General features: G+C 41.9%; 1 protein-coding gene across 1 annotated transcript in view; it reads right to left on the reverse strand.

Annotated features, from left to right (window-relative positions):
* The window catches only part of LOC135530113 (collagen alpha-1(XIV) chain-like), a 151,077-nt gene that overhangs the window by 79,565 nt on the left and 50,778 nt on the right, over positions 1 to 20,734 (reverse strand). The window contains exons 11-17 of the mRNA XM_064958500.1: positions 18,988 to 19,111; positions 14,245 to 14,388; positions 13,720 to 13,884; positions 12,937 to 12,975; positions 10,288 to 10,426; positions 5,999 to 6,141; positions 5,602 to 5,711 (exon numbers count right to left, since the gene is read on the reverse strand). Of these exons, the coding sequence (XP_064814572.1) occupies positions 5,602 to 5,711; positions 5,999 to 6,141; positions 10,288 to 10,426; positions 12,937 to 12,975; positions 13,720 to 13,884; positions 14,245 to 14,388; positions 18,988 to 19,111 (864 nt within the window). The remainder of the gene's footprint in view (positions 1 to 5,601; positions 5,712 to 5,998; positions 6,142 to 10,287; positions 10,427 to 12,936; positions 12,976 to 13,719; positions 13,885 to 14,244; positions 14,389 to 18,987; positions 19,112 to 20,734) is intronic.

Below are 20,734 nucleotides of genomic sequence, written 5' to 3' on the forward strand. Positions count from 1 at the left end.
TCACATTACTGTAGTCTGGATATAACATCACCCTGAGATAGATATCACAGTTCAGTCTGGATATAACATCACCCTGAGATAGATATCACAGTTCACATTACTGTAGTCTGGATATAACATCACCCTCAGGTAGATATCACAGTTCACATTACTGCAGTCTGGATATAACATCACCCTCAGGTAGATATCACAGTTCAGTCTGGATATAACATCACCCTGAGATAGATATCACAGTTCACATTACTGTAGTCTGTTATATAACATCACCCTCAGGTAGATATCACAGTTCACATTACTGTAGTCTGGATATAACATCACCCTCAGGTAGATATCACAGTTCACATTACTGTAGTCTGGATATAACATCACCCTCAGGTAGATATCACAGTTCACATTACTGTAGTCTGGATATAACATCACCTCAGGTAGATATCACAGTTCACATTACTGTAGTCTGGATATAACATCACCCTCAGGTAGATATCACAGTTCAGTCTGGATATAACATCACCCTCAGGTAGATATCACAGTTCACATTACTGTAGTCTGGATATAACATGACCCTCAGGTAGATATCACAGTTCAGTCTGTCACATTACTGTAGTCTGGATATAACATCACCCTCAGATAGATATCACAGTTCACATTACTGTAGTCTGGATATAACATCACCCTCAGATAGATATCACAGTTCAGTATGTTACTGTATCCAAGCTGACAGGAAGTAGCACCATTCAGAGACACACGTTCTCTTTTCCTATACAAGGACAGGGGATGCTCTGTGTGAGACGGCGGCGTAAGGAGCACCATATGAAGACACCTGAGGTGAAGTGAGGACAATCCAGCAGGACACGTCTGTCGCTGCACAGTACACCTGTCATCCAGTCTGAGGGGAGACCGTGACCGTGTGCGTGTTTACGCATGCGCCTGTGTGTCTGTGTTCTTGCAGGGGAGGCGTGTTTCTGTGTGCATAAGTCTGTAAGTGTATGTCCATTTGTGTGTGTGTGTGTGTGTGTGTAACACTATGATGTGTGTGTGTGTGTGTGTGTGAACACATTGTATAACCAGATGTGTGTGTGGGTGTGTCAGTGTGTGTGTGTGTGTGTGTGTGTGTGTGTGACAGCCTCTCACATGCAAATATGTGTGGGTGAGGGGGGATAAGGTGTTGTTCACCTTGGGAGACAGTGTGTGTTGGGTGAACAGCATTACAACCAGATATGTACTGCAGGGAGGCAGACAGCCTCTGAACACATTAACACTATAACCAGATATGTACTGTGGGGAGGCAGATAGCCTCTGAACACATTAACACTATAACCAGATATGTACTGCAGGGAGGCAGACAGCCTCTGACCACATTAACACTATAACCAGATATGTACTGCAGGGAGGCCGACAGCCTCTGACCACATTAACACTATAACCAGATATGTACTGCAGGGAGGCAGACAGCCTCTGACCACATTAACACTATAACCAGATATGTACTGCAGGGAGGCAGACAGCCTCTGACCACATTAACACTATAACCAGATATGTACTGCAGGGAGGCAGACAGCCTCTGAACACCAGATATGTACTGCAGGGAGGCAGACAGCCTCTGAACACCAGATATGTACTGCAGGGAGGCAGACAGCCTCTGAACACATTAACACTATAACCAGATATGTACTGTGGGGAGGCAGACAGCCTCTGAACACATTAACACTATAACCAGATATGTACTGCAGGGAGGCAGACAGCCTCTGACCACCAGATATGTACTGCAGGGAGGCAGACAGTCTCTGAACACATTAACACTATAACCAGATATGTACTGCAGGGAGGCAGACAGCCTCTGAACACATTAACACTATAACCAGATATGTACTGCAGGGAGGCCGACAGCCTCTGACCACCAGATATGTACTGCGGGGAGCCAGACAGTCTCTGAACACATTAACACTATAACCAGATACATTTGAGGTCGGAAGTTTACATACACTTAGGTTGGAGTCATTAAAACTCATTTTTCAACCACTACACACATTTCATGTTAACAAACTAGAGTTTTGGCAAGTCGGTTAGGACATCTACTTTGTGCATGACACAAGTCATTTTTCCAACAATTGTTTACAGACAGATTACTTCACTTATAATTCACTGTATCACAATTCCAGTGGGTCAGAAGTTTACATACACACTAAGTTGACTGTGCCTTTAAACAGCTTGGAAAATTCAACCGAAAATGATGTCATGGTTTTAGAAGCTTCTGATAGGCTAATTGACATCATTTGAGTCAATTGGAGACAGTGTACCTGTGGATTTATTTCAAAGCCGACCTTCAACCTCAGTGCCTCTTTGCTTGACATCATGAGGAAATCAAAAGAAATCAGCCAAGACCTCAGAAAAACAATTGTAGAAGCTTGTTAGAAGGCTACCTGAAACGTTTGACCCAAATTAAACAATTTAAAGGCAATGCTTCCAAACACTAATTGAGTGCATGTTAACTTCTGATCCACGAGGAATGTGATGAAAGAAATAAAAGCAGAAGAAAATCATTCTCTCTACTATTATTCTGACATTTCACATTCTTAAAATAAAGTGGTGATCCTAACTGACCTAAAACAGGGAATTTTTACTAGGATTAAATGTCAGGAATTGCGGAAAAAAAACTGAGTTTAAATGTATTTGGCTAAGGTGTATGTAAACTTCCGACTTCAACTGTATGTACTTCATTGACCTGTCAAAGGTGTTCGACACTGTTGATCATTCTGTTTTACTGAAGAAGATAGTTTTTTTATAACAAAATAAATCAATTAATCATGAAAATAGGAGAATAAAATTCTCCCTGTATTGGATTCTGGTGATGTTATTTCCATGCATGAGGCACAACCTCTGTTTTAAAACCCGTGGACGCCCGCGGACGACCATTCAGCAATACGTTTTATCACAGGGGACCATTTTAGAACTCGCCATTGTAGTCTGTATAAAATGTGCGGTTGATCTCTCTGTCTGTAAGAAGAGAGCTGCATTCTCTTTGATTTATTTACGAAGCAGTCTGACAGAAACTCCCTTCATTCATTAAGTTCAGAATCCTCAGTTACCAAACCTGTTGTCAGGAACGGATAACACTAGAGATCCCTTCAGTCTCCATAGATTTAGGAAAATCTGCGTTTTGTTTTTTTGACACTCATTTGTGGAACAATCTGCAGAGTTCAATGCAGTGTTTTTATTTTTTATTATTTTACCCTTATTTAACCAGGCAAGTCAGTTAAGAACCAATTCTTATTTTCAATGACGGCCTAGGAACAGTGGGTTAACTGGTCTAGGAACAGTGGGTTAACTGGTCTAGGAACAGTGGGCTAACTGGTCTAGGAACAGTGGGTTAACTGGTCTAGGAACAGTGGGTTAACTGACCTAGGAACAGTGGGTTAACTGGCCTAGGAACAGTGGGTTAACTGGCCTAGGAACAGTGGGTTAACTGGCCTAGGAACAGTGGGTTAACTGGTCTAGGAACAGTGGGTTAACTGGCCTAGGAACAGTGGGTTAACTGGCCTAGGAACAGTGGGTTAACTGGCCTAGGAACAGTGGGTTAACTGGCCTAGGAACAGTGGGTTAACTGGTCTAGGAACAGTGGGTTAACTGGCCTATGAACAGTGGGTTAACTGGCCTAGGAACAGTGGGTTAACTGTCCTAGGAACAGTGGGTTAACTGGCCTAGGAACAGTGGGTTAACTGGCCTAGGAACAGTGGGTTAACTGGCCTAGGAACAGTGGGTTAACTGGCCTAGGAACAGTGGGTTAACTGGCCTAAGAACAGTGGGTTAACTGGTCTAGGAACAGTGGGTTAACTGGTCTAGGAACAGTGGGTTAACTGGTCTAGGAACAGTGGCTTAACTGGTCTAGGAACAGTGGCTTAACTGGTCTAGGAACAGTGGCTTAACTGGTCTAGGAACAGTGGGTTAACTGGTCTAGGAACAGTGGGTTAACTGGTCTAGGAACAGTGGCTTAACTGGCCTAGGAACAGTGGGTTAACTGCCTGTTCAGGGGCAGAACGACAGATTTGTTTGTACCTTGTCAGCTCAGAGATTTGAACTTGCAACCTTTCGGTTAATAGTCCAACACTAGGCCACCTGCCGTCCCTACACTCTAACCACTAGGCTACCTGCCGTCCCTACACTCTAACCACTAGGCTACCTGCCGTCCCTACACTCTAACCACTAGACTACCTGCCGTCCCTACACTCTAACCACTAGGCTACCTGCCGTCCCTACACTCTAACCACTAGGCTACCTGCCGTCCCTACACTCTAACCACTAGGCTACCTGCCGCCCCTACACTCTAACCACTAGTCTACCTGCCTCCCTACACTAACCACTAGGCTACCTGCCGTCCCTACACTCTAACCACTAGGCTACCTGCCGTCCCTACACTCTAACCACTAGGCTACCTGCCGTCCCTACACTCTAACCACTAGGCTAGCTGCCGTCCCTACACTCTAACCACTAGGCTACCTGCCGTCCCTACACTCTAACCACTAGGCTACCTGCCGTCCCTACACTCTAACCACTAGGCTACCTGCCGCCCCTACACTCTAACCACTAGGCTACCTGCCGTCCCTCCACTCTAACCACTAGGCTACCTGACGCCCCTACACTCTAACCACTAGACTACCCTGCCGCCCCTACACTCTATCCACTAGGCTACCTGCCGTCCCTACACTCTAACCACTAGGCTACCCTGCCGCCCCTACACTCTATCCACTAGGCTACCCTGCCGCCCCTACACTCTATCCACTAGGCTACCTGACGTCCCTACACTCTAACCACTAGGCTACCTGCCGTCCCTCCACTCTAACCACTAGGCTACCTGCCGCCCCTACACTCTAACCACTAGGCTACCTGCCGTCCCTACACTCTAACCACTAGGCTACCTGCCGTCCCTACACTCTAACCACTAGGCTACCTGCCGTCCCTACACTCTAACCACTAGGCTACCTTCCGTCCCTACACTCTAACCACTAGGCTACCCTGCCGCCCTAGTTACATGTGCTGGTGCCACTCAGACAGTTTCCATTATTAACTGAGGACCTTGAATGTGATTGCTTTTATTAAATAGGTTTATTTTGTTATTGTGTGCTGAATTCTGTTGTTTTCACACGTGCATGATTTATTATTCTGTTTTTATTGTAATGTATACAGGGCTCTCTTGTAAAATATGTCTGTGTGTGTCTGTGTGTCTGTGCGTGCGTGTGCGTGTGTGTGTGTGCGTGTGTGTGTGTGTGCGCGTGTGTGTGTGTGTATGTGTGTGTGTGTATGTGTGTATGTGTATGTGTGTGTCTGTGTGTCTGCGCGTGCGTGTGCGTGTGCGTGTGTGTGCGTGTGTGTGTGCTCTCTCTTTGACTACTGTGATAGAGGAGGGGGTTGGGTTGTATCTCCATTCATTCTCTGGGATCATTCTCTGACATGACTTCTCCTAAATTCTCTATTTGAGAAGTCGGCATGCAACATCTTTATTAGACAGATGGAGGGCCTGAAGTTTTAGGGTACATCCCAAATGGCACCCTATTCCCTATAGACCAGAGGCCATGGATGATCTAGGGGAAGAACTAGGCTGCTGACCTTGTGGAAACTGCCATAGAACATCTTCTTGATGTCAGGCTCGTCAAAAGTGACTGTCTGGAAGTCTCCCTTGTAGTCGTAGTTGAAGAACGTCAGAGTCTTCCCACCATCTGACAGAGACCGAAACAGAGACAGGCAGACAGACAGAGAATTAGGGACAGTACATTCTACACAAACCCACAAGCCCACATCCCAGAGTCCTCTGCCTTGGTCTTCTGTTCTGTGTGTTCAGTCTATGTCTCTCTCACACAATAGCTGGAAACTAGCTCTGCAGCCCACACACTTTTGTAAACCACAGACCTCAATTGCAGAGTATGTGATATGCAGGTTAACCTTAACCTTCACTCAAACCACAGGGCCAGGGTTCAGGAAGTGATGAGGAACAGACTGTACGTACTGTCCAGGATGACCCCCACCAGGGGTTCATTGTCTTTGTTGAGGATCTCCCACAATGCAAAGGGCTCCTGGGGGGTGTCTGGTAGCAGGCGGAACAGGATGGTGATGGTGTAGTCAGAGGGCAAACCTTCTGGGTGGAGGTACCTGAGAAAGACAGACAGAGGCGGCAGTGTAGCCTAGTGGTTAGAGCGTTGGACTAGTAACCGAAAGGTTGCAAGTTCAAATCCCCGAGCTGACAAGGTACAAAATCTGTCGTTCTGCCCCTGAACAGGCAGTTAACCCACTGTTCCCAGGCCGTCATTGAAAATAAGAATTTGTTCTTAACTGACTTGCCTAGTAAAACAAAAGGTAAAATAAAGGTAAAAAAAAGAGACAGAGACAGACAGACAGACAGAGTTACTTAACTGGCAGCCAGATAATGTGAATGGTTCAAGATGGCAGTTGGCAAATTCTATGCCTACACTGTAATGGGAAGTCCTGATACCTGATGCAGAGTAATGGGAAGTCCTGATATCTGATATCTGATACAGAGTAATGGGAAGTCCTGATACCTGATACAGAGTAATGGGAAGTCCTGATACCTGATATCTGATACAGAGTAATGGGAAGTCCTGATACCTGATACAGAGTAATGGGAAGTCCTGATATCTGATGCAGAGTAATGGGAAGTCCTGATACCTGATACAGAGTAATGGGAAGTCCTGATATCTGATACAGAGTAATGGGAAGTCCTGATACCTGATACAGAGTAATGGGAAGTCCTGATACCTGATACAGAGTAATGGGAAGTCCTGATACCTGATACAGAGTAATGGGAAGTCCTGATATCTGATACAGAGTAATGGGAAGTCCTGATATCTGATACAGAGTAATGGGAAGTCCTGATACCTGATACAGAGTAATGGGAAGTCCTGATACCTGATACAGAGTAATGGGAAGTCCTGATATCTGATACAGAGTAATGGGAAGTCCTGATATCTGATGCAGAGTAATGGGAAGTCCTGATACCTGATGCAGAGTAATGGGAAGTCCTGATATCTGATATCTGATACAGAGTAATGGGAAGTCCTGATATCTGATACAGAGTAATGGGAAGTCCTGATATCTGATGCAGAGTAATGGGAAGTCCTGATACCTGATACAGAGTAATGGGAAGTCCTGATACCTGATACAGAGTAATGGGAAGTCCTGATACCTGATACAGAGTAATGGGAAGTCCTGATATCTGATACAGAGTAATGGGAAGTCCTGATATCTGATACAGAGTAATGGGAAGTCCTGATATCTGATACAGAGTAATGGGAAGTCCTGATATCTGATACAGAGTAATGGGAAGTCCTGATACCTGATACAGAGTAATGGGAAGTCCTGATACCTGATACAGAGTAATGGGAAGTCCTGATATCTGATACCTGATGCAGAGTAATGGGAAGTCCTGATATCTGATACAGAGTAATGGGAAGTCCTGATATCTGATGCAGAGTAATGGGAAGTCCTGATACCTGATACAGAGTAATGGGAAGTCCTGATACCTGATGCAGAGTAATGGGAAGTCCTGATATCTGATACAGAGTAATGGGAAGTCCTGATATCTGATACCTGATGCAGAGTAATGGGAAGTCCTGATACCTGATACAGAGTAATGGGAAGTCCTGATATCTGATACAGAGTAATGGGAAGTCCTGATATCTGATACAGAGTAATGGGAAGTCCTGATACCTGATGCAGAGTAATGGGAAGTCCTGATATCTGATACAGAGTAATGGGAAGTCCTGATATCTGATGCAGAGTAATGGGAAGTCCTGATATCTGATACAGAGTAATGGGAAGTCCTGATACCTGATGCAGAGTAATGGGAAGTCCTGATATCTGATACCTGATACAGAGTAATGGGAAGTCCTGATACCTGATACAGAGTAATGGGAAGTCCTGATATCTGATGCAGAGTAATGGGAAGTCCTGATACCTGATATCTGATGCAGAGTAATGGGAAGTCCTGATATCTGATACAGAGTAATGGGAAGTCCTGATACCTGATGCAGAGTAATGGGAAGTCCTGATACCTGATATCTGATACAGAGTAATGGGAAGTCCTGATATCTGATACAGAGTAATGGGAAGTCCTGATACCTGATGCAGAGTAATGGGAAGTCCTGATACCTGATATCTGATGCAGAGTAATGGGAAGTCCTGATATCTGATACAGAGTAATGGGAAGTCCTGATACCTGATATCTGATGCAGAGTAATGGGAAGTCCTGATATCTGATACAGAGTAATGGGAAGTCCTGATACCTGATATCTGATACAGAGTAATGGGAAGTCCTGATACCTGATATCTGATGCAGAGTAATGGGAAGTCCTGATATCTGATACAGAGTAATGGGAAGTCCTGATATCTGATACAGAGTAATGGGGAAGTCCTGATACCTGATACAGAGTAATGGGAAGTCCTGATATCTGATACAGAGTAATGGGAAGTCCTGATATCTGATGCAGAGTAATGGGAAGTCCTGATATCTGATGCAGAGTAATGGGAAGTCCTGATATCTGATGCAGAGTAATGGGAAGTCCTGATATCTGATGCAGAGTAATGGGAAGTCCTGATATCTGATACAGAGTAATGGGAAGTCCTGATATCTGATGCAGAGTAATGGGAAGTCCTGATATCTGATGCAGAGTAATGGGAAGTCCTGATATCTGATACCTGATACATGGGAAGTCTGATACCTGATAGTAATGGGAAGTCCTGATACCTGATATCTGATACAGAGTAATGGGAAGTCCTGATATCTGATGCAGAGTAATGGGAAGTCCTGATACCTGATATCTGATACAGAGTAATGGGAAGTCCTGATATCTGATACAGAGTAATGGGAAGTCCTGATATCTGATACCTGATGCAGAGTAATGGGAAGTCCTGATACCTGATGCAGAGTAATGGGAAGTCCTGATACCTGATACAGAGTAATGGGAAGTGCTGATACCTGATACAGAGTAATGGGAAGTTCATTTGACTGGCTTATCTTACCTTCATACAACAAATGCCATAATGGCCCTTCTGATGACATTATTTACTCTATACATGATCTAGTATGTGACTGAGTGATGCTTGGATATGGGCCGTGGTGTTTGCAGGTCACCCTGAAGACATCATTTAGAGGTGCTGAGTCCCTCCACTGCAATAACACAATCCCCTCTGAACATTATGAAAGTAGAAGTCTAAACTAAATATTATCCTCAGTAGGAGTAGAGCTACATCTGTCAACACGCACGCACGCACGCACGCACGCACATGCACACACTTCACATGTGATTAGACTCCCCTAAGTGATTTTCATTGGCAATAACTTTGTATTGTTTGAGGGACCTTGAAAATAACTGGCCGCTATTTCAAAGAGCTCTGGTGTTTGTCTTCGGCTAGCAAGTGGGGTTGACCCTCTCTTGACGTTTTGAAGTACAAGTCTCCTACTAGCTACTGGGGTTGACCCTCCCCTGACGTTTTAAAGTACAACTCTCCTGCTAACAACTGGGTTTGACCCTCTCCCTTGATGTTTTGAAGTACAAGTTTCCCATAGAGGATGAGGAAGGCCCCTCTAGGAGGAGGACAAGGACAGTTCAGGAACAACCTCTTCCTCCAGGCATAGACACGTCTGTGTGTCTGAAAGGATTGGATGGGTATCAGCGATTCTGTATGGCAAAACTTCCACCTGACCTATCAGAGGGAAACTTCCACCTGACCTATCAGAGGGAAACTTCCACCTGACCTATCAGAGGGAAACTTCCACCTGACCTATCAGAGGGAAACTTCCACCTGACCTATCAGAGAGAAACGTCCACCTGACCTATCAGAGGGAAACTTCCACCTGACCTATCAGAGGGAAACTTCCACCTGACCTATCAGAGGGAAACTTCTACCTGACCTATCAGAGGGAAACTTCTACCTGACCTATCAGAGGGAAACTTCCACCTGACCTATCAGAGGGAAACTTCCACCTGACCTATCAGAAGGAAACTTCCACCTGACCTATCAAAGGGAAACTTCCACCTGACCTATCAGAGGGAAACTTCCACCTGACCTATCAGAGATAAACTTCCACCTGACCTATCAGAAGGAAGCTTCCACCGAACCTATCATTTGGGGAAGCTGTTGGAGTATACTCCAGGAATAATATGCCAAGAGTGGACACTGGAGGAGAGAGGTGGAGCTCAGTGTGGACCCTAGCTGATCTTCTACCTCTCATCGCCATGACAACCACACTGACAAAACACAGAACCTAGCAGAACCTACTTGGTGGGCTGTGAGACCAGGGCATCTTTGCGCAGTCTGTAGCAGGGGAAGCTGTTGAAGGAGCCTGGTTCCAGGGACACTCCCTCTACGTTACTGTACTCCTTCTCTACCAGGCCAAACATGTCCATCATCCTGAAGCCTAAGGAGGGAAGGAGCAGAACACACATCTATGCTATAACCACTCCATAGAGAACCATAGAGAACCACAGAGAACCATAGAGAACAACAAAGAACCATAGAGAACAACAAAGAATCATAGAGAACTACAAAGAACCATAGAGAACAACAGAGACAACAGAGAACCATAGAGAACAACAGAGAACAATAGAAAACAACAGAGACAACAGAGAAAACAGAGAACCATAGAAAACAACAGAGACAACAAAGAACAACAGAGAACCATAGAGAACAACAGAGAACAATAGAGAACAACAGAGAACAACAGAGAACCATAGAGAACAACAGAGAACCATAGAGAACAACAGAGAACAATAAAGACAACAGAGAACCATAGAGAACAACAGAGAACAATAGAGAACAACAGAGAACAACAGAGAACCATAGAGAACAACAGAGAACCATAGAGAACAACAGAGAACAATAAAGACAACAGAGAACCATAAAAAACAACAGAGAACCATAGAGAACAACAGAGAACAATAGAGAACCATAGAGAACAACAGAGAACCATAGAGAACCACAGAGAACCATAGAGAACAACAGAGAACCATAGAGCACAACAGCGAACCATAGAGAACAACAGAGAACCATAGAGAAACATAGAGAACCAAGAGAACAACAGAGAACCATAGAGAACAACAGAGAACCATAGAGAACACCATAGAACCATAGAGAACAACAGAGAACCATAGAGAAGCATAGAGGCCCATAGAGAACAACAGAGAACCATAGAGAACAACAGAGAACCATAGAGAACAACAGAGAACCATAGAGAAACATAGAGAACCATAGAGAACAACAGAGAACCATAGAGAACCCGTAGAGATAATAGAATACTAGAATAAAATGGTACACATTTTTATCTTCAAGCAACAAAATGGGCCAAGGCAGTAAATAGTGTTTAGGTGCTGGATATATATACATAGTAATAATAACATCATTCTGTCAACCCCTCTCCCTCTGGATAGTATTTCCTATCCCCACCCGGCAAAGGAAAGGGGAACTCTGTCAAAAATCCTACGAGAAACAGTGACATTCACTCTGAATGACCTAAAATGATGAATTCCATATTGGTCTTTCACAGGCAGGCCAACCCAAGCTGTTCTGTGCAGTAGGATAATAGTAGGTCTACTATTGAAACAGATAAATGAGGCTGTCAACTGAGTCAGGAATTCACAGGTTTCTGATCTTTTTTTTCTCCTTCAGGTTTTCGCTCTTAAAGTCACACTTTCTTACTATAAAAAACAACAGAAATGGATGTTCTAAGCCCATAACAATGCCTTAACCACATTAGGAGAACACTTTTGAGGTCTGAGAAAAAGCGAAGAAATTTAGATTTTTTTTAGTGTCGTTACCCTTTAATATAAGTGGTTAGCTGTATTTCCACAGCACATGAGATGGGGTTTGCCAAACAAACAGCCACTGGATTGATGTAAATAATCATGATATCATTCTGCCAGGCAGGCATAGGCTACTTTGTAGCAGGTAACATTTCATTGAGAAGGTTTTTGGCAAAGCCTTACCACCAATCAGAAGACGGTTAGGACTGTCATCAGCATCACTATATTTTTCCTTGTTCCTTAAATGTTTAAAATTGGACGTTTTACTTCATATTATGAGGCATGTCTTGCCTCCCTTTAAAGCAGCTTAAAGCCTAAAATGGGGGCCAAACAAAAATTCACATTTGAAGCTTAACATTGTGATGTGTTCCATCAGCCTTACTGATACGGTGTACACCTCAACTACACTACTTTGATGCGCATCGTATGGGATTAAGAAGTGAGTACACACAATGCCCGGTGTTAGATACGGTGGTTCCATCAGTGTATACCCTCCACTACACTACTTTGATGCGCATCGTAGGGATTAAGAAGTGAGTACACACAATGCCCGGTGTTAGATACGGTGGTACACAGTGTATACCCTCCACTACACTACTTTGACGTGCATCGTAGGGATTAAGAAGTGAGTACACACAATGCCCAGTGTTAGATACGGCGGCAGTGTAGCCTAGTGGTTAGAGCGTTGGCCTAGTAACCAGAAGGTTGCGAGTTCAAACCCCCGAGCTGACAAGGTACAAATCTGTCGTTCTGTCCCTGAACAGGCAGTTAACCCACTGTTCCTAGGCCGTCATTGAAAATAAGAGTTTGTTCTTAACTGACTTGCCTGGTTAAATAAAGGTAAAAAAAATGTTTTTTTAAAGATACGGTGGTACACGGTGTATACCCTCCACTACACTCTGACTCTATGTAACTCTGACTGGATTTGAACCAGAATCACATGGCAGATGACATGTTGCTCCTGACAACAGCCTCTGACACGGTGACCATATCTATACAGTCCTGTGAATGACTAAGTGGGATCAGACAATCCACATTGACTGTAGATCGAGAGGGGTTTATCTCAATAGGGATACACATTCTATGACTATAAAGCAGTAACCAGCTGTGTGTGTTTTACATAGTTTACCTGCTATGGTGTTGCCGCTCATCAGAACCGATGGACAAGCTAAAACAAGATGGATGAAAGGGTTGGTTAAATAATGAACAGGATATCAATCACTGTCATTTCATCATGAATCAAGATCCTATTATTAAGATTTAAATGTGGATGAATCCTCTTCTTTGTAATAATAACTAATCCATTAAACCACATGATCAAATCTACCATTTGTCTCTATTCTACAGTAGATTATATCAGTTCTGGGAACCACATGATCAAACCTACCATCTGCCTCTATTCTACAGATTATATAGATTATATCAGTTGACCAAACCTACCATCTGTCTCTATTCTACAGTAGATTATATCAGTTGACCAAACCTACCATCTATCTCTATTCTACAGTAGATTATATCAGTTGACCAAACCTACCATCTGTCTCTATTCTACAGTAGATTATATCAGTTGACCAAACCTACCATCTGTCTCTATTCTACAGTAGATTATATCAGTTGATCTGTCTCTATTCAAACCCAAACCATCTGTCTCTATTCTACAGTAGATTATATCAGTTGACCAAACCTACCATCTGTCTCTATTCTACAGTAGATTATATCAGTTGACCAAACCTACCATCTATCTCTATTCTACAGTAGATTATATCAGTTGACCAAACCTACCATCTGTCTCTATTCTACAGTAGATTATATCAGTTGACCAAACCTACCATCTGTCTCTATTCTACAGTAGATTATATCAGTTCTGGAACATTCTTCCAATGGCAGCTACTTCAGTTCTGGCGGTACTTACTGGCAGTGGCAGCCTCACACACAAAAGTGATCAGCTGCTCCTCAATTTTCTTGACAGCGTCCAAATCGTCCACAAAGAAGACGTGTCTGTCGCTGGGTTTGCTGGCGATGTTCACCAACTCTCCGTAGTCCGCATCAGCAAAGCCAATGGCAAAGATGATGCAGCCTTCAAAGGACATACATTGTTAAGATTTGAAAACAATATTTTGTTTTTCTTCAGCAATAAAGCAAAACAATTCAAAGGAAACTATTTGATTGGCCTATCTTACCACTCTCTGGCTTGCTAAGTGACCCTTCTACCACGAACATATTTCTCTCTAAGTTTTGTTTTTGGGTTGAGAGCCATGAACAGTTCTGTTACAACAATATAATACAATGGAATAGTGTATTGTCCTCAGAGGAAGAAACATGGGTTTTATCCAAAATAACACCCTATTCCCTATTCCCACACTACTATTGGCCAGAGTAGTGCACTATACAGTACAGAGAATAGGGCACTATTTGGGACTCACACTATGCCACTCACCTTCCATCTGCATCTCCTTGGAGACCTTGTTGACATCGTCTTGGGAACGGCCATCGGTGAGGACCACCAGTACCTTAGGAACCCCCCTCCTCACTCCTCCCTCTGAGGTGAAGATAGATTCCTTCACATGCTTAATGGCCCGGCCTGGATGGATAGGGACATAGAGTTATATTTCTATGGATAGGAATGACAGAGATCATATCTACACATCACAGCCTGTTGTTAATGTATGGACGACTATCAGACCATATCTATACAGCCTGTTGTTAATGTGTGGACGACAATCAGACCATATCTATACAGCCTGTTGTTAATGTATGGATGACTATCAGACCATATCTATACAGCCTGTTGTTAATGTGTGGATGACTATCAGACCATATCTATACAGCCTGTTGTTAATGTATGGACGACTATCAGACCATATCTATACAGCCTGTTGTTAATGTGTGGACGACTATCAGACCATATCTATACAGCCTGTTGTTAATGTGTGGACGACTATCAGACCATATCTATACAGCCTGTTGTTAATGTATGGACGACTATCAGACCATATCTATACAGCCTGTTGTTAATGTGTGGATGACTATCAGATCATATCTATACAGCCTGTTGTTAATGTGTGGACGACTATCAGACCATATCTGTACAGCCTGTTGTTAATGTATGGATGACTATCAGACCATATCTATACAGCCTGTTGTTAATGTGTGGACGACTATCAGACCATATCTATACAGCCTGTTGTTAATGTGTGGACGACTATCAGACCATATCTATACAGCCTGTTGTTAATGTGTGGACGACTATCAGACCATATATGCCTGGATGGATAGGGAAGACAGGCACATCAGGAGCAACTGTTAATAATAATAACAAGAATAATAATAGTATTAATAACAATAATAACAACAATAATAAAAAATAGTATTAATAACAATAATAACAACAACAATAATAAAAAATAGTATTCATAACAATAATAATAACAATAATAATAATAATAATAATAAAAAATAGTATTAATAACAATAATAGTCGCTTTGGACAATAATAATTACAATAATAATAACAATAATAATAAAAAATAGTATTAATAACAATAATAATAACAATAATAATTAAAAATAGTATTAATAACAACAATAATAATAATAGTATAAATAACAGTAATAATAACAATAATAACAACAATAATAGTACTAACAACAACAATAATAGTAATAATACCAACAACAATAATAACAGTAATAATAACAACAATAATAATAGTATTAATAACAACAATAATAATAATAATAGTATTAATAACAATAAATAATAACAATAATAATAACAGTAATAATAATAACAATAATATTAATAACAGTAATAATAATAATAATAATATTAATAACAGTAATAATAATAATAATACTAATAATATTAATAACAGTAATAATAATAATAAGAATAATAATATTAATAATAGTAATAATAATAATATTAATATTAATAACAGTAATAATAATAAGAATACTAATAATATTAATAATAGTAATAATAATAATAATAAGAATAATAATATTAATAACAGTAATAATAATAATAATAATATAAATAATAACAGTAATAATAATAAGAATACTAATAATATTAATAACAGTAATAATAATAATAATAATAATAATATTAATAACAGTAATAATAATAATAATAATATTAATAACAGTAATAATAATAATAATAATATTAATAACAGTAATAATAATAAGAATAATAATAGTAATAATAACAATAACAATAATAATAACAGTAATAATAAGTAATAATTATAAGTAATAATAATAATAGTAACAGTAACAATAACAATAATAGTAATAATAACAATAATAATAAATAATAATAACAATAATAGTCATAATTACAGTAATAATAATAATAAACCAATAACAATAACAATAATAGTAATAATTACAGTAATAATAATAATAACAATTATAGTAATAATAATAACAGTAATAATAATAATTACACCAATAATAATACCAGTAATAATAACAATAATAATAGTCATAATAGTCATAATAACAGTAATCATAATCATAATAATAATAACATTAATAATAGTAATACCAGTAATAATAACAATAATAACATTAATAATAATAATAATAATAATAATATAATATCTATCAGAACTAATCTAGCTAAACTGTTTAATGAATGGCTGTCAGGGGGAGACAACCCTGTTCCTGGAGTGCTGCAACTCAGCACCACACCTGACCAACTGCGCTAATTGATCAGGTCAGTTCAGCCTAAATTCAACACACCTGGTCTTCCTGGTTGATTAAATCCCAAACCTGCGGCCCTCCCGGACCAGGGCTGCCTGCCACTGATTTATTGCATTCGGGAGATGCTAATAGAGGAAATGTGAAAATCTGATAGGACACATTAAACAAAGAAAGAGGAGCCTGTCTTATCCATTCTAAAACCTTGACAGAGACAAAAATCGCCCGAGATCATGAGCCCTATTGTGGGCATCGGAGCGGTCCGTAGAGAGGACGAACAGAGCAGAAGCAGGTGGGGATCATTGCTTCTTTCTTTACCAATGTGCATGTCTAATATCTCTCTGATGTCGAAGGTCATTCCTTAATAGCAGCTTTTAAAAACAGCCTCCCTGGGATGTCTCTGAATAAAATATGTCTTGCATGGCTGTGCATAGCTGAGGCACGACCAGGGTACTTTGTATCATCTAATATGGAGACAGAGGATGGCTGAGCAGCTTGCTGGACGGCCATCCATCCCTCTCTCTCGCCATCTCTTTCTCTCTCTCGCCATCTCTTTCTCTCTTTCTCCCTCCCTCTCTCTTTCTCTCTCTCTCTCCCCTTCTCTCTCCCCCTCTCTCTCTCTCTCTCTCTCTCTCTCTCTCTCTCTCTCTCTCTCTCTCTCTCTCTCTCTCTCTCTCTCTCTCTCTCTCTCTCTCTCTCTCTCTCTCTCTCTCTCTCTCTCTCTCTCTCTCTCTCTCTCTCTCTCTCTCTCTCTCTCTCTCTCTCTCTCTCTCTCCCCTTCTCTCTCCCCCTCCTCTCTCTCTCTCTCTCTCCATCCCTCTTTTTCTCAGCTGTCTCTGTGAGCTTTATTAAAGTGCCTTTCAGTGAAGATGAATGACAGGCAGAGCTAGTGAACATCACTCTTGTACCAGGGAGAGTTATGTCTGTTTCAGCATGGTATTATATTAAACAGAGGTCAAATTGGAATCACAATATCCATCCAGCCAGGCATGAAGACATGCTGGCCTCTATCACTGTGGAGAGTGTTGTGGTAGACGGTGTGTGTGTGTGTGTGTGTGTGTTTGTTTGTTTGTGTGTGCGGCTGCCAGGGTCCTGAGTGGAATATCACACCATCAATCAAATGCTGTCCATCTCAGACGTGTGTGAAATGTGTTTCTTGTACATAAATCCTCAGGCTCATTTTCCTGGCCGTCAGCTTCCTTTCTTTGCCTCCAAACTTACAACAAGATCTTAACAACAAGTTCCCAGAAATACTCCTCCTCAACCAAGACCTGAATGACCTCGTCAACAACAACAACTATACATCGGGCTGCAGCCAGAAACACAAAGAAAACACATGTATTCTAGGTAACTAGGTGAAGGCGACGTTCCAGACCTGTTTGTGCTGTTTTGGCAACTCCATTACTGTCATTTGTCATGTTTGGTGTGACAATAACAGCAATGGGGTTGGCAAGACAGCACAAACAGATCTGGGTGAAGACTCCACTGCAATACCTTCTTTGTGTTTATTAAACCTCAGACTCAGACGTGATTGGTGGTTAAAAAAAAGGGAATGAGGCCAGGCCAATCATGTTGATCCGCTGTTAGAATCCCCTCAGTACAGTATGAATACTATATGGGGCACAGAGGGATCAGCCCTAATACCAGCAGCTACTGGAAATCAATCATCTCAAGCTCCAAATGAAAAGACAGTCAAGCTAAAGCCTTAATGAATAAATGCAGAGTGAACATAATCGCTCTCTCTGTGTGTGTGTGTGTGTGTGTGTGTGTGTGTGTGTGTGTGTGTGTGTAGACATGTACAGAACACCAAAGGGTCACATCTACAGCTCTACAGCCAGACTCCCTGAGAGAGACGGAGAGAGTCTGTTTCAGAGGATTAGATTAAACAGAGAGTCAAGAGAGGCCTCAGCTTGCATCTCTAGCCAGAGAAAACATGTCCTCTGTGGGTAGCGCTGGTAGTCCCGTCCCCCCTGGGGTAGAGCAGAGAAGCTGTATGTGTAGACAAGGTGTTTCATTTCTAACACTGCTGCCAGGATTAGTCTGCAAACCTGCTGTGCAAATATTGTAAGGGACAGGAGCACTATGCACAAAAATAAATTCCCAACTGCATAGAATCTCTCTCTTCCTTAGTCATACACTCGGTTGTTAGACTTGATAGAGTTTCAGCAATACAATTACACACTGTAGATTCCTTCAGAGACATCAAGGGCAGAAACTGAGCTCAAGTGTGAGATTCCTTCTTTCCCCACAAAGGAGGCGGCTGTCAGCAAACTGACACTGTCTTGTGGGCACTGAAAGCACCTGTTTCCACCTCCTAAAGCAGGGGAATAAGGAACAGAGCTCGCTGGGACCGACGACCATACAAGCCAGGCCATCCTGCTTCTCCCATAGCAGTCAGGGTAAATGGGACGGTGTGTGTGTGTGTGTATGTGTCTGTGTGTGTATGTGTGCAGAAGGCTTTAGTACACACCTGTCTTGGTGTTCCCTCCCTTGTATGTGATTCGCCTGATGGCGTCGAGCAGCGTTTCCTTGTTAGCGTATGAGTTCAGCTTGAACTCGGTCCTGGCATCATCACTGAACTGTGCTATAGCAACCTGTCAGTAAGAGAGAAAGGGGGAGAGAGAGAGAGAGGGATTGGGGGGAGAAAGAGAAAGAGGGATGAGGAGAGAGAGAATCATGTTGAGAGAGAGAGAAGAAAGAAAGTAGAGGATGAATAGAGAAAGAAAGAGACAGAGGGAGAGCCCTAAGAGAGAGAGAGAAAGAAAGAATCTCAAGCTCCAAAGAGAAAGAAAGAAAAGCTAAAGAGAGAGAGAACAGAAAGAAAGAGAGAGGAGAGAGGGAGAGTGAGTGAGAAAAGGAGAGAGAGAGAGAAAGAAAGAGAGAGGAGAGAGAGAGAGAGTGAGTGTGAGAGAGAGAGAGGGAGGTGTAAAAGCTTTCACCACACCCAGAGATAACTCTAACAGTGTTTTTGGCTTGGGGGGGTTTAGGGGTTGTTTATAATTTGGAATGTTGAACATGAATCTGTTCTAAAAAATGTAGAAAATAACTTTACAGAACAAAAAATATAAACGCAACATGCAACAATTTCAAAGATTTTACTGAGTTACAGTTCATATGAGGAAATCAGTCAACTGAAATAAATTCATTAGGCCTTAATCTATGGATTTCATATGACCGGGTCACAGATACCATAAAACTATGGGCCTCACAATTGTCCTCAGGAGGTTGTCGCGGTATCTCTGTTCATTCAAACAGCCATCGATAAAATGCAATTTTGTTTGTTGTCCGTAGCCTATGCCTGCCCATACCATTAACCCCACCATCACCATGGGGCACTCTGTTCACAACGTAGACATCAGCAAACCGTCGACTACATGACGCCATACACGTGGTCTGCGGTTGTGAAACCGGTTGGATGTACTGCCAAATTCTATAAAATGACATTGGCACGGTTTATGGAGGAAATTAACATTCAATTCTCTGGCAACAGCTCTGGTAGACATTCCTGCAGTCAGCGTGCCTTATTGCACGCTCCTTCAAAACTTGAGACATCTGTGGCATTGTCTTGTGTGACAACAATTCACATTTTAGAGTGGCCTTTTATTGTCTCCAGCACAAGGTGCACCTGTGTAATGTTCATGCTGTTTAATAATCAGCTTCTTGATATGCCACAACTGTCAGGTGGCTGGATTATCTTGGCAAAGGTGAAATGCTCACTAACAGGGATGTAAACAGATTTGTTCACAACGTTTTAGAGAAATAATCTTTTTTGTGTGTATGGAACATTTCTGGGATCTTTTATTTCAGCTCATGAAACATGGGACCAACACTTCACATGTTGCGTTTATATTTGTGTAAGTTGCCAATAAAGAACCCAGAACTTATAGTCGCATACTGAATGCACGCTTTCATTGGCATCTTAGCAACTATTTTGCAACATCTTTGGAACAGATGTCTGTTACTCACTCTCCTTATGTCTCCTCGGGAATCTATCCCTGTCCCTCAACGTCCCGTTCCCTTCTCCTCTCCTTATGTCCCCCAGGAATCTATCCCTGTCCCTCCTCTTCCCTCAACGTCTCGCTTCCCTTCTCACTCTCCTTATGTCTCCTCGGGAATCTATCCCTGTCCCTCCTCTTCCCTCAACGTCCCGCTTCCCTTCTCACTCTGTTATGTAAGAGGAATCTATCCCTGTCCCTCCTCTTCCCTCAATGTCTCGC

The sequence above is a fragment of the Oncorhynchus masou genome, unplaced genomic scaffold, assembly GCF_036934945.1.
Source record: "Oncorhynchus masou masou isolate Uvic2021 unplaced genomic scaffold, UVic_Omas_1.1 unplaced_scaffold_1258, whole genome shotgun sequence".
In the NCBI taxonomy this organism is placed as follows: domain Eukaryota; kingdom Metazoa; phylum Chordata; class Actinopteri; order Salmoniformes; family Salmonidae; genus Oncorhynchus; species Oncorhynchus masou.